We start from the raw sequence: 15,837 nt of genomic DNA, 5'->3' as shown, positions 1-15,837 counted from the left end.
CCCAAAAATAAGACATCCCCTGATAATAAGCCCAATCAGGCTTTTGAGTGCATGCACTAAAGTAAGCCTCCCCCCGAAAATAAGCCCTCCCCAAAAATATTTAAATGCACAGCTGGAAATCAGGTAAGATGGCAAGGGGAGCCCCATCTTGCTCCACATGCCCCAAAATAATAAAACCTCCCCAAAAATAAGGCCAAGTGCTTATTTCGGGGTTCAAAAAGTATAAGACAGGGTCTTATTTTGGGGAAAACATGGTATCTAATGATGTTCCAAACTCCAAAATGTAGGATAAGATTTTTAAGGCCAGCTTGAACATCATAACATTTCTAACAGAATGAAAAACTGAGTGGAAAAAAAATTAGGAAAATGAAGAAAAAGAGTCTACTAATGTAATATTGTTTGTTTTTCAAGAAATGACCATTTAGTGAGAAGTTGAACTTTCAAAGCTCAGATCTTCTCTCTTTTTCTTGCATTTTCTGAATCTATGAAACAAAATACACAGAATCTCCTACATACCATTAATACAAGCCTTCATGAAAAGCTCTGTTGTTTTAGACAATAAATGAAACAACTAGTTAGCCATTCTCCAAATAATCTCTTAACTTTATTGCCAACATATGCATTTCTTGGCAAACCAACATTGGAAGATTTCCTCCTCATCCCCCTCACCCCCAGGGTGTGTGTACACACACATTTTTATTTTATTTTTTCATTCCTTATCTATTGAGTGAAAATATATTTGTCAATTCTGGCTAGCGCCATTAAGGGTTTCTCCAGAAGTTATCTACTGGTTGTGCAGCTAGAATGAATCTATAACGAATTAGTTTTGAAGTTGATGCCCTCTAGCGACCATGTGGCATAAAACAAGGGGCCGATCTATTTAGGAAAGAGCTGTAAACTGTATTCCTGTAAGAAAAGTAGTAACAAGATAAAATCACTGGATAGGAAAGTCTTAAGCATCTTATTCATCAGTGTAGGTGTATATGTGAGTATACAAATGCATACAATAACATGCATGCAATATTCTGCAGCATGAACTGGAAATGCATCTGAGTGCTCTATTGATGAGACATTAATTATAGTTTGTTCAGACGGGGCACTCAATGTATCAGTGATACATCATTAACTTACGTTATGCCTTCTCACCCTTAACCTATTCATGGGGAATTTGCCCAGCCATGCTATTTATCTATCCAATTCATTTATCATTTATCCTAGAATTGCTGTTCCTGCTCTCAGCATCAATCCTTGGTGTCTAAAAAAACCCATAATATACAAATAGTTCTTTTATTGACCCTCATTATTCTAGGCAAGAAGATGATGAATTGTATTACCATAGTGATGATGAACTGCTGGGTGAGGGAGATACCATCAGCCAAGGGTCTTTGAATGCCAGGTATGAAGCTCAGCTATGCCTGGGAGTGATTTAAGTGTGGGGTGCTGTGCTGAAGAAAGCTTTCTTAGGGGCAGAGTGTTTTTCCCCCCAAGAAAACTCCAGTAATCTTATATCATTTGCAATTTGCATTAAATATTAATTTAAGCCATCCTCTGGGTTTTTATTGTGTAAACCTACAGTAGCCAGGGAATTCTCATAAATTCCCCTGCTGGTTGAAACAATCCCAATTTACTTTGTTCTGTATTGTATTTTTATTGCTTATTATATTGTGAGATGCTCAAGAGTTACTTTGGAGTGGGACAACACCTGAAAGAGCCTGTAGTACAGCACACTAAAGCACTGTTATTAACATCTGCTGCTTGCAATTACTGCAATTTCAAATCTCACCAGGCTCAAGGCTGACTCAGCCTTCCATTCTTTCAAAGGTAGGTGAAATGAGGACCCAGATTGTGGGGGCAATAAGCTGACTTTGTATAAATATACAAAAGTATGAAGGCTATTGCTTAACGCATTGTAAGCTGCCCTGAGTCTCCGGAGAAGGGCGGCATATAAATTAAAGCAAAAAGAAAAAGAAAGAAATCAATCAATCTCAGAAACAAACAAACAAACAAACAAAAAAAGCACTTGCAATATGGCACCAATTTTCTTTCCTGAATGGCTGACTATTTATGAGAACAAGGCATAATTGCAGAAATTTCTGGTTGTGCTTTTGCTGAACTTTATGTAAACCTTTCCAAAGAGCATGCACGATGCAATATGATGTCATGGTAAGTAGATGTGGAGAAATTTAATTTGAATTCCCAGCAGGAAGGGATTGCATTCCAGAGGAGCAAAAAACAGAGAGGTTTAGAGAGTTTGGGGAAAAAAGATGGAGCAGCTCCTCTTTAGGAATTCTCAGAGTATACGTTGAATAGTGTAAGTATTTCCTTGGGTTTGGCAAGATTTCTGTCTATGGGGAGGAACAATAGAGGAATCTCTGTAGATTAGAAGAACCTCAGTGTGCCTTTTCTTGGCTTTTGGAGCCTGACAGTAAGTGAGGCTTGCTCTGGTACCTCTTGATGATACAGATTAGGTAGGTAACTAGTAGATAGTAATCCAGTAGGAGAGAATGGTAGCAGATTTTATATTGGTCAATCAAGGAGCACTAGGTTTTGGTGGGGTGAGTTACATGCAAACCAGAACAATATTAATGCAAGAAGTGAACTGTTCAGTTTGGGTCCAAGCTCAAGAGAAATTCTACCAGACACATAATGGTAACCTAAGGCCATGATGGCGAACATAAGGCATGCATGCCACAGTTGGCACACAGTGCCCTTTCTGTGGGCATGTGAGCTGTCGCCCCAGTTCAGCTCTGTTGTGCATGCTTGCACACCTCCCACTGGCCCACCTGTGCAGGGGCTACACAAGCATTGCATTTTGGGGGTTCAGGTGTGTGTGCGCGCATTTGTGTGTGCGCACACGTGCTTTGGGCACTTAGTCCAGAAAAGGTTAGCCATCACTGGCCTAAGGGCAGCAAAGCCTAAACTGGGAAATCAGAGAAGGGACTCAATTCATTCATTGGAGAGAACACAGGAAATAAACTTGCAGAAGCTAAACAAAAATATAAAGAAAAACACTATTTATGTCCCTTCCAAACAAAACACTACATTCCCAGCTTTTGTTTAACCTTTTGCAGATGATGTTTATTTGTTTCTGGAGTCAAGGCAAAATGTCTACATACAATTCTGATTTAAGAACAGACAACCTCACCCTTAGGGTCTCTTTCTCATCATTCTCCCACAGTGAAACTGTTGTTTGTGTACTTAGAGAGTTGGTCCAGAAAGGGCAGACTGAACCAACTCCTATTCCCCTTGTGGATGGCTGCGGACAGAGTTCCTTGAAACTATGTAAATTCTTAAGGATCCCTCCTCCCTTCCCATTCCATTCTTTCTCACCAAATAAACAAGGCTAAAAAGAATTCTGATAGGGATTTGTTTGTTTGTTTTTAATGGAAATCAGCACTCTTAAGGTCAGGGATGGAACGAATAGGAGGGAGAAACAATAAGAGAGCAAAATTGCCCAGATGCTAGGCTTCACTCAAAGGCGGATGGATACAATGCTTCCTAGCTATGAGAATTCTTTTAGAATTCATCTGTGTTCCAAATGGAAACCGGGCACATGTCAGGCATGTACTGCATGCCTAGCATGCAGTACTCCATCATGTACTTAACAAGGTCCATTTCAGTCTGGTGGCTTCACTTGTGCAACTTCTGACCAGCAAAGTCAAGTGCAGTGATTCACATAACAACCTGGCTAAAAAAAAAAGAAGTCATAAAATCTCATGCAACTCACTTAACCATCTTGCTGAAATCCTGCCCCCTCGCTCCCTCCCCATCTTTTAATTGTATTTTTATCAGAAATATTTATTTTTATGGTTTTATTACTTTTAATGTTGTAAGCCACCCAAGTCGCCTTGGGGTGGGGGGGGCAATCAAATCAAATCAAATCAAATCAAATCAAATCAAATCAAATCAAATCAAATCAAATCAAATCAAATCAATAAATAGCTGCCATAAGTCAAGGCAGTGGTGAAATCTAAAATTTGTTCCTACTGGTTCTGTGGGTGTGGCTTGGTGGGGGGGGTAATGTGACTGGGTGGGCATGGCCAATTTTTTTTTAACTTTTAAAACCGTTTTTTCTCACAACCTCTTTGGCGAAGAGGTTGTAAAAAAATGCTTTCAAAAGGCTCTGACAATCCCAGCTGAGTTGCCTGATCATCAGAGGCTTTTTTTTCTTTTAAATGTCTCTGTCAATCAGGCAACTCAACTTGGATCGTCAGCTTGGATCGTCAGCTTGGATTGTCAAACTCAGCTTGACGATCAGGCAACTCAGCTTGGATCGTCAGAGGCATAAATGCCTCTGACGATCCAAACTGAGTTGCCTGATCATCAGAGGCTTTTTTTCTTTTAAATGCCTCTGATGATCCAAGCTGAGTTGCCTAGAGGCATTGGGTGGGGGGCAGGGACTTTTGCTACCAGTTCTCTGAACTACCCGCCTCCATCGCTACCGGATCGGCTGATCCGGTCCGAACCAGGAGCATTTCACCCCTGAGTCAAGGACTTTCATTTATTTGGGTTTTTAGGACTTTTTTCTAGATAAAAATCCTCTGATAATAGATTGCAGTACAAGAATTCCCCCCTCCCCTGGCTCAAAAATCTCAGAACGAAACAAGAAACACCATCTCATAAATTCAGAATAACATCAGAATAACATAACATAAGTAATAGTTGAAAGATAAATGGGTAGCAGATAACATATATAATTATAGTTTAGCTAAAAGTTTAAAGAAATCTCAAATCCACCAGCATCATAGACTTATCAAGAAAAATCACAGTAAGTTGGTTTTTATTAGGGTGGGAACCATCTATGACCAGGTCCCATATTAAATTGGATTGTCTTGGACTGAGCTTGTTTAACTTGTTTACTGAGATTGGTTACTGGGGTTCACATAAGACATTAAACAACAAATAAGTGAGATTTGTACCACATTCAGAGCCAAAAAAATCTAACTAAGTTATTACTAACTTATTATTATTATTAAGTACATTGTGTAAAGGCATCTTCTAATTCTTTAACTGATCTAATAATTGTGTTAATCATGTTTACAACTTCACAAGACAAAACCCAACAAAATAACCTGGACTGAACTGGCATCCACAAAAAGCTTTCTGTATGCAAAGAATGGGTGAAAAATGCTTGCTTTCAAACACCTAAGCTTGGGTCTACACAATAATTGTCATTTTTCAAGATTGGTAGTCTGCTATTTTCTCCAAGGAATCCTAGAGGCAATATATTTCTTGGGCTAAATTATTTCATAAATGTGAAAAATTATTATTCAGAGGAATACTCCCCCATCCTGAGTGCTTCCTGCCTATGGAAAAATAACATATCAAGGGAAGGATTTTATCATGCATTAGAAATTCATTCAAAACTTCCAATTACTTTCTGTTCATATTTGGTGTACAGCATGATTTTTCTGTTGTGCACTATTCAGACAACATCCGGTACAAAATTCTTCTCCTTACTTGCTTAGCCCTATTTTGCCATTGTAATGAGGCCAGTGACAAATGATGTTCCTAGTATTTTAATGCGGGACAAGTTAAGAAAAGCTACTGATGGATTGCCCCAGCTTCTTTTCTCCTTCTGTCTCCTTCCATCATGGCCTGTAGATGAGACCAAAGCAACCTCATTAGGCTACAGCATACAGAAATTGTTATTGGATCGTGATCATGATCATGGCTATGATGTGAGTAGGGAAACATGAGAATCAGCCCTTGGTGAATGGTGTAAACTCATCCCTTTTGACTAACCTATTGTTCCAGAACCTATATCATAATTCAGTAATCAAGTTGAACAGATTGCATGAATGCAGCTAAAATACGGTGGGCCTTTTAGATATGTTAATGGGCAGCATGTTGGTGTGATGATCCATCTGTCTCAGTGTGGCTCTTTTTTGTATGCAAGCAATTAAATATTTTCTCTTTTTAACCAAATGAGCAATTAGTTTTAATTGCATGTATTCTGTATTCATGTCTATAAATGGAATAGTCTGGATGAAGATGCAGAAGATTGTGAAGGGTAAATATGACGTGTGCAGCAATGCATGAAATTTGAAAAAAGACAACTAGTTATGTTTTTTTGACTGTTTATGAAGCAGCTCTCTTTAGCAGAAGTCCAGCATTGTACATTTTTCTAATCTTTATCTTCTTGAAAGAACACCACCAGAAATAAAATAAACAAATCTGTTTTACAGATAATTATAAAATGCAAAATAAACATTGGGCTGCATTCTGCATAACCACTTCTCTCTTCTCCTATTCCTGTTTTGGAGATAAGAAATAGTTTCCATCACTACCATCCACCTATACAGTAACCTTATTTTAATATGTTACTCTTTTAAAGTTGTTCAAGCTGATAGTCATTAGTGTCTTCACTAAGCTTATGAAGCTTATGAAGAATAATTTCCTTTTTCATCTGTTCAAAAATCTCACACCATTTGGCTATTTTGAGTGATCCCTGGTAATAATTTTTTGATTAAAGAATATCTACCAGACAATTATAGGGAAAATGAGCCCAAGTTCCAGTAAGAAGAAAATGAATGAACTCTATTTGTGAGAGCTCATAGAGAAAATTATTGGAATTTAGAATTCATACACTTACTGGTTTGGGGAGAGAAGGTTATAATATGAATAATATATTTAATAAATTTTATATTGAAACTTAGCTGGAATTAGACACTATGAAGAATCTTTGAATGTGTGTTTCCCTGTCTATAAATGCCATCATCTCAGACCTGAATTTTCAGCTTATTAAAATATTGTAGTTCTGTATAATAGTTTATAATAAAGAATAAAGAAATAATAAAGAAATTTAATAAACATCCCTTCACATTTTAATAGGCCTATAAAACTATTTGTGACTTTACAGGTTAATAAAGGTTATCCTTCAGTGGCCCAAATCATCCATTATCTTCTTTGATGATATACCTTGGTAGAACTTTAAAACTAAAGAAAATATGAACCTCTTTCTGAGAACAGGCATAGTTTATTCATAAACCTCAAAGGAGGTTAGAATTTGCTGAACTTTCCTTCGATTAATCTTCTTTCAGTAGAAACCTGGGTTGTCATGGGCACAGTTGTGCAAGCAAATCCCCTAACAGCCAATTCAAATTGGCCTCCTTGTGTTTAAGCCTGCTTGACATGGGGCTGGTCTTGCAACGAGGCCAGCATGTCTTATATATTAATATTTCAAGATCAGCTTTGCTGCCTGACCGCCAATATTCCTTTCTTTGCTTATCATGTCTGGCCTCTTTTATGTTTTAGGATAGTAAAATGTTTAGGACAGTAAAATGTCAGCAGCAGGACATGATACCTGATCTATGTTTATTTTTAAAAATTAATAGGTAGGATGTAGCTCTGGAGCATAAAACAATCAGGCTCAATTGAATTATTCATGTTTTTTTTTCCTTGGGCAAGTTTATAATGCAGCCATCACTTGGTACACATTTGGTGCTTGCCAATCTCTTATCTTCTGAAGCTCTGTCCATGGTGCTGAATTTAATCAAAGATACTCCATAGGAGGCAAACTAGAGGATAAGCAGAAGACACACAAAATAGCCCTTGACTTAAAAGATTTCCTTTTCCAAGGCTTGGGAAAGACAACAACATAGTTTTGTTGTTGTTATTGCATGGCTTCTGTGTTCAAGATGGCTGCTCTCAATTTAATACCGATTTTAATATATTTCCTTTTTTCTGTACTTCTATTTGTGCGTGCATGGTGTTTATGCAATGAAGTGGTTTGATAAAAAGAAAATTATATGTGAAAATCTGCCTATATTAGCACAGAAACAATCATGAATGGTGAAGTTAGCTTATTTCACTCCCCCCATTTGCCTAGTTAAAATCACCTTGCAACAGAAAAAGCCAGGAATCTGCCATCTTTCCCCTATAATTCAAAATAAAGACCAAAAAAAAAAAAAAAAAAAAACCAGAGCACATAAAGTGATCTGCACAGCTCTTTCCTCCAATTGATCATTCATGACCCTCTTAGAACTATCTCTGGAAGACATGCTTGTTTATTTTTTGTAATTCAGGGTGCAATTAATTAATGAAGAGAATTCTAAGCATTTTTAAAATCAGTTTACTTTGTTTTTATGCATTGGCAAAAGATTGAAGAACCTCACATTGTCCTTCTAGGCTAAATCTACTTGTAAATAAGCCTTGTAGGAATAATGAGTAAATGAATGGGAAGGGGAGAAGGTTTAATCCTTCCTTCCTTGTGATTTACATATTTTTTATACCACATCCCATAGCACATAGCAAAGATTTTCACTTTCACTAATTAGGACCTGAAAGACAAAATTTGAATGGAGGAAAACATCCAGGGAAAAGTAATTTGTCAGGGATAATCAAGAATTTGCCAGGGATAGTAGTAGTAGAAAGAAAGAGTTAAAGACTTCTCCCATCCATTGATTCTCTCCTATATAGCTTCTCATATCTCAGCAATTATTGATTTGGGAGGTAACTGAATGGCTACTAAGACAATGTTTTGGCCTGTCCCTTTGTTCTTTTCATTTGGCTTTGTAATCTTCTTAAGCTACCAGAGTAATGAGAAAAATTATGCACAGGTACAATTATTTATTCTAAAGGTGATAAACATCCTCCTTACTCTTTTAAGTCCTGTTGTGTGCTGGATTTGCATCATCGTATGCATGGTTAAGATAATAAAAGTATCAATTCAAATCATTACCTTAAATTGTTGTAACTGATCTGGATCAGTTTTCATAAAATTGAATGTATTTTCAACTGTGATAACTATACCATGGAGTTTTCTAGAAGTGCCCATCAGGAAGAGCATTCTTCCAGTGGGAGGTTCTAAGTGGCCACGAAAAGCTCTTTTCCTGCTATTTGTTTTTCTTATCAACTTGAGCTGAATTTGTGGATATTTCTGTGGGCTTTCTATGGAAGTTGGTCCACCCTGTTCCCAAATGAATCTTGACTGAATTGTAGAGAACCCCATTTAGATAAAGAAGTTATAGGGAGCAAAAGTGTTTGTTCATTTTGCATGCAAAATACTCTCACGACTATTGTTGCCAATTTCATTTATCCTAATTGGTTTTTTTCCCCTTTTTCTTCTGTGCCCTATTCCAGCAAACTGTCAGGATTCCAGAAAAAGAACCATAATGGGTACAAATCTGTAGCCAGGTATATTAAGAATCAGTACGTTGTTTTGAAAAGGGGTTTTATTCATGCCAGTCTCAATTCCAGAATTGATCAAAAAGTTGGGGATTATTCCTGTGATCCTAAAACTACAGCTGAGATTAGAACTTTTCTGAACATATCAATACAATAATAATTAGAAAATTGTAAGTAACTCCATATGGGTAACCATGCAAGAGCAACGAAAGACTGTGATTCTGAAAAGCTTCTTATGTGTACAGAAAGTGATGATTTACACTTCAAGATCTTATTTTAGAGGCCAGCTTTAGAGCTTTTGAGGATTGCCACCTGGGTCCTGTCTATTGGGCAAGAGGTTGACTGGAGTACAGCCCCTCCCCCCCTCCGGCCCTTAGTTCACACTGTTGAGGTATCAATTAAGTGTTCCTGCTATAAAACTTATGCAGGAAGATGTATCATTGAATCATCAAGGAATTGGTTCCTGGTAGGTAGAAAATAGCTTATTGCAATAGCCTATTAACTCTCTTGACTTTGATGATTTTCCCCGGCTTTCTTCTCTTGTGCAACAGGGATGACCACAAAAACTCCAGGTACATGTTGGTCCTTCAGCTGCAATTCCTTTCCTTTTTTTTAGTGTGCGCATTCGCTCTGTGTGTGTGTGTGTGTGTGTGTATCTGTGCATGTGTGTGCTGTTCCTCTGTTCCTCTTCTAATGAGATCTAAAATCAAACAGGCTTTGGAGACTTGTGTTCCTTCCCAGCAAAAGGTGTATTGAAGTCTCCTCTCATTCTCAGGGGTAAACTGGAATATATTCGAAGGACTCCATTGACGGCTATCTGAATTTCCGTTCTATTATGAATTTCTGACTATCTTAAGGCCAGCAAGAGCCACATCTCTGCTCTTTTAAAACCTTGGGTATCCAAAAGCAGAAGACAATCTGTTTTGCATGATTTGCACGATAGATAGAACTGAAACAAGCTGTGGATAGGGCTGGAGCCAAAGTGGCTTGGGACCCCTTCTTTCTATGACATCCCAATTTTCTATTCTCCCCCCCCCAATTCTTCTGTACTTTCTGAGACCCAAGGTTGCAAGGAAGGAGAGAAATACCTCTTGTCAAAGGCCTTAGCTAATGTCTTGTAAAGGATGTTGAAAACAGATGGCCGTAGAATTGTAAGTGGCTGTTCCAGGTGAAATGTTTCTAATCCTAACCTTAACCTTAAGAAATTTTTTGATATTGAAGGCAGATTTAAATAATTCTCCACGGGGATTTTTTTTTAAAATAATACTTCTCATATGTTTGTATTTCTCTTTCTATCTCCTATGTGTGCATTTGCTGTGGTTTTCCAAGAAAAATGTTTTTGCCTAGTAATAGAAGGAAGTTGGGTTATAAGACTTCATTTTCAAAGATTTCATACGGGAAGTTTTTTTTTTTCTTGTTGCATTCAAGCAAATTGTTTCTTAATTACGTGACTGTTTCTGAATCGTATTTGTACTTTCAGAGATAAAATTAAAGGAAAAGAGAAAAAACATCACCATTTGCCATTCAGGTAGCTTAATGCTTTCTATTCTTTTCTTCTAATAATTCTCAGCTTAAGTACCTCATCCTCATCCACAATGCTATAGTTTCATAGTGATCTCCATAGACCAAGGATTTCATTTGTCAGGCTGCTTAATGTCAGTGAGTGATTTGATAGAAGAAAAGCCAAGCCTTTCAAATCAACCACATCAGGAAATATGTACTGTACTTATGGTTTGAGACCAGTGGTGGGATTCACCCAGTTCTCACCACTTCGGGAGAATCGATTGTTAACTTTCTGAGCAGTTTGGCAAACTGGTTATTGGAAGAAATCATTAGGGCAGAGAACCGGTTGTTAAATCACTTGAATCCCATCACTGACTGATACCAATTAGCAAATGTATTATTGGCTTCTGGGCTTTGCAGTTAGCTCAAGGCCCATCCCTATTTGGGACACTTTATTTACTATGGGACAACGTGAAGGTTTTGTTAATGCTTAACAAGGTGGTGGTGATAGTTGTGGTGGTGATAATTGTGGTAGTGGTGCACATCTTGAGTTGGGTTGTGCAAAATGTTTTTCATTTGGAACATTTCAAGTCTCAAGACGATCCTTTTCAAATCTGAAACAGATTGTACTGATCTTAGTGGAAGTGTTCTGACTCTGGTCCCACCATTCTAGATGTATTCTGGGTTTGTGAGATAGCTCTGTTGTGAGTTCAAAACAAATCCTTGGCACACTGTCAGTAGAGTTGGTAGATTTTAAAAGTTTGGTTGTGTTTAAGATTACAATTAGGTGACAATTTTAGAGATACTTAGAAAATGCCATAACCAATCGGTGATGGAATGCACGTCCTTGTCTCTAATGCTGAACACCCCTGTTTACAATTCCTGCCCAATATTTCAATAACTGATTACTCTGGCAATATTGTTACTAAATTCTTAGAACCTCCATAAGATTTGCACTCACCCAGTTTGTGGGTCAGTGAGCTTTCCCCCAAATTTTCAAAACGTTCTCTGCAACTCCATTTGATGGGTAATGAGCTGCCTCAATTTTTCTTTGCCAACCTTCACATTCTCTAAAGTAGATTCTATACTTGGACAAAATAAAAAGTAATGCATATTTTGTGTGTTATACTCATCAATTTTTTTAAAAAATCATAATTTTAAAACAAAAGGAACAGAAGCTTCAAAGGTAGCCCACTGTAGAAGTCATCATGTGGTTAGAATCCCTCTCCAGAATTCATTATTATGCCTTCTAGACCAGAATTCATATTTCCTTAATATTTTTGGTATGGAGGCTTCTGTGCTTTGTAATATCACAGATTACTCAAGCAAGGTCCTATGGGTTCAATGAGATTTACAGTATTTCTAGGGAAGTAGATTAAAAACAGAAACTGCAACTTGTCATATCATTTTCAGGAGCGTAGCAAGAAAATGTATATTGCCATTATCACCTCAGCATAACTCTCTGGAGAGAGGATTTTAGGGTTTTCAGAGCTGAGCTGCAGAAATAGACATGGTCAAAAACAATGAGACACCCCCAAATCCTATGTCTTTCCCATGATCTACAGCCATCATGATTTTCGTAATTCATATCCTGTAGGCTTAGATAAGATTTTGGGGTTACAATATATAATCATTCTTTTTCCTCAACTTTATCTCCTTTACTTATTAGAAGAATAATGTGTACATTCCTGAAGAAAGAAAAATGGGATTTAAATGTATATAGCTTGTGCCTGTTCTATTGATATTATCTTATGAAAAATCCTCCTAGTTTTTTAAATTAACTTTTTATTTAAATTTTGGCTTTTTGCTTCCTGTCTGGCTCTGCTCACCCATTTCAGCAAGACCAAGGACAAAAAGTAGGTTTCTTTGTCATAATCTCTGCCTCTCTTTCATCTAAACTCTGTTCTGCAGCTTCTTCTGTCATTAGTTAATGGTCAGAAATGGGAACAGCATTTTGCAATAGAATGCTGTTACATTCATCACTATCAACACAGAAGAGGGTTCAGTAGATGAGACCTCATTTGCCATATTTTTAAGAACAAAGAGGAAGAGCTGAGATGTAAGGCTGGTATATGTCCAGCATGCTTCATTTCACTTATTCTTTATTTATTAATAAAATTTATATAGCCGCCAATCTCACCAAAGGCAACAAACGCTTGGCAGTGAACAAAAATCAATAAGAACAATAAATAAAAACAAAAAATGTGCAATATAAAAAATCCTTATTAATAAATAACATAAAAGCAAAAATACAAATGTCAGGAGAAGGAGGATAAAAATGCCCACCTCAGCAATGGAGCCATGGGGAGCTCCAGGTCTGACAACATCGCTAAGACATGAGGGTTTTTTTAGAATACCAATACTATGTTTCATTTGGATAATAAACTTTCATATTTATAAGGCACAATAAAAAGACAAGGCATAGTTTGATGATCATATAGGTCCTCTTGTTTGGACACAATGAATGTGTGAGCTCTGGATCAAAATTATTCAAGTGTGATTAAGCCCGCTAACTGTCACAAAAAGTACCACTTTGTTTTCCAAATCCGCTCTCCTCTGAAATTCTGATGTTTGCTTTAATTTGTTCCAATTGTCAAAATTATCTTTATGATTCTCTATTCAACCTATCAATTAGCCCTAGCTGTCTGTCTGCCTGCCTACATTACTACCTATCTACTTACCTATCTAATTTATATATGGGCACATTTCATAACAAATGGATACTGGGGATTTTTTTTCCAACTTTGCACAATACAGTAGCAGTAGTTTCAGTTGATGGACTGGTTGAATACCTGATCCTTCCAAATGCCTTTCTATTCCCAGTAATATCACACTAGATCAAATGACTCTTTTACTAAAATTTGACCTAGGTGTCAAGATAGGACAATGTGATTATAGCAATAACATAGCACCTAGACTTATATACTGCCCTATAATGCTTTACAACACTCTCTGAGCATTTGACTAATGTCAGCATATTGCCCCCAACAATCTGGGTTCTCATTTTACTAACCTTGGAAGGATGTAAGGCTGAGTCAACCTTGAGCCAGTCAGGAACGAACTCCAGGCTTTGGGCAGAATTTGCCTGCAATGCTGCAATTCTTTTTGTGCCACCAGGGCTCATTTTTGACCGGTCCTTTCTACATCTTGGCAAGAGATGAAAAAGGTAACTCTTGGTCTGGTATTTCCCAAGCATTTTTCCCCAGAGAAAACCACCATGTATACAAGGGAAGGGGCCTCTGTGTCTTTAAGTTTAATATGGATAGACTGCAGTTGGTAAACATTTTCTATTCCCAAGGTCAGGGGTGAAATCCAGCAGGTTCTGACAGGTTCTGGAGAACCAGTAGCGGAAATTTTGAGTAGTTCAGAGAACCAGCAAATACCACCTCTGGCTGGCCCCAGAGTGGAGTGGGAATGGATATTTTGCAATATCCTTCCCCCAGGAGTGGGGAGGGAATGGGGATTTTGCAGTATTCTTCCCCTGCCATGCTCACCAAGCCATGCCCACAGAACCGGTAGTAAAAAAAATTGAATTTCACCACTGCCCAAGGCCGCCATAAGGCAATCATTCTACATCCAAAGAAGGTTCAAGATCAAATATTTTTCCATATAACCTTGCACTGTTCATTCTAACTGGCAATGGCTTTCCAAGAACAAGTTTCCAACCACCTTAATCTTCATTGAATTTGAGGATTTTGTTCCACCCCAAGTAGCAGCTGATTCACAAGCTACCCAGATGCAGATGGGTTAGCTTAGAAACCTATGAACCAGCCCTAATTTTTAATCTCTCCTTCATCTCTGACCACAAGATAGATGACCTTTATAGGATAATTTCTTCACTTCAAAACATTTCTTGATGTTAGAAAGGCAGATTTAACTGTGAATAATTCATTTCCAAGCCATAATCAGACCCATGCTTGGAATTTATATGGAATTAGGGAAGATGCCACAGTTGGCAGCCTTGTGGCTCTTTTTTCACCAAGCATGAATCCTGAGCTCAGATTAGATTTTTTACAAAAAATTAGCATGTACATTCTGAACATCTATTTAGGAATAATGGAGCAAACTGATAACAGTCCAGAGACCTTAACTTAGTTTGGAAGCAATGGCTTCCAAACTAAGTTACTAAATCATGGAAACCTCTTCTAAGGCCATGATTTTGGGCCCTGTGAGGAGAAAAAAACTGCTGCTGAGAATCTGGAATGGCTGCTATTCAGCCTTTGCCAAGCTGTCTCAGGTGTTGTCATGCAATATTCATGAAGGGGATGGTATCAATTCTCTGCTAACACAGCTGGCTTCCTAACTACGCCATTCCTTCCCCTCCGTGCTGTTATTTTTTGGTGGTGTCCGAAAATGGAGGGCAATTGGGCCTGAGTTTAATGACGCAATCGTCCCAAAATGGTGTAGGAGCAGGAAATGGACCAGGAACTCTTTTCCCCATCTCAGTAACTTCCTGCCCCTTTCAAACTACCCTCCCCTCTCTTTTCGTGATTGTAATTGTGTGATACAAGTAAAGAAGTCTGATTTTACCTTACCTGGAACAGGTAAGTAGTTGCTTTGATTTCTTAATCTCTGAAAGGTTTTTAGGAGTGTTTTTGCTATGAGTGAGTTGGAGAGTATCTATTGGCACATTTGAGATGTCACCCTAGAACAAGATCATGAGCAAGCGTACTTACATGGGGGAAATGCATTTTATATTTTTAAAAACAGGGGGGATACAAAGAGTATGACCAAAGCACTATTTAAAGAGAATGAACTCCTTGACAGTGCTTAGCTGATCCTGCTGTTCCAAATAATGTTACATGCTATTCCGAAATCTATGATGCTAGATATATATTTTATCTTCAGTAAAGCCCATCACTCTGAAAAAATGGACTCTGATGGGCATTTGGCTGGTACACCCTTTGATGCACAGAGTGGCTGTTTTGCCCTCCTTTTTCATTCTCCCTGTGTGTAGAAGATAATGTCTTTGTCAAACAATGTCGAACAAACAGATAATGTCAAACAAATCTTTGAACATGGTCTTAATAAGGACCACTGTAATATAGGAGTTTTCTGACTTTAGTTCGTAACAGTGTTACAGGAGCAGACTGTAATTATAGTCTGTCTGTTAGCTATCACCTTCTCCATTAGCTCGTGGGAATTGAATAAGAAGATCTTCCCAGTGTGTATATATGTAAGAGAGGAGTTTCGCTATTGCTTTTA

General features: G+C 37.8%; 1 protein-coding gene across 1 annotated transcript in view; it reads left to right on the top strand.

Annotated features, from left to right (window-relative positions):
- The window catches only part of OTOF (otoferlin), a 177,442-nt gene that overhangs the window by 91,672 nt on the left and 69,933 nt on the right, over window positions 1-15,837 (top strand). The window contains exon 6 of the mRNA XM_070947052.1: window positions 1,310-1,396. Coding sequence (XP_070803153.1) covers window positions 1,310-1,396 — 87 coding nt within the window. The remainder of the gene's footprint in view (window positions 1-1,309; window positions 1,397-15,837) is intronic.

Source organism: Pituophis catenifer, unplaced genomic scaffold, assembly GCF_029215685.1.
Source record: "Pituophis catenifer annectens isolate HBS135680 unplaced genomic scaffold, rPitCat1.0.hap2 SCAF_1, whole genome shotgun sequence".
NCBI lineage: Eukaryota > Metazoa > Chordata > Lepidosauria > Squamata > Colubridae > Pituophis > Pituophis catenifer.
Note: the sequence above shows the minus strand (reverse complement) of the source record. Positions and strands in the feature narration are given on the sequence as shown.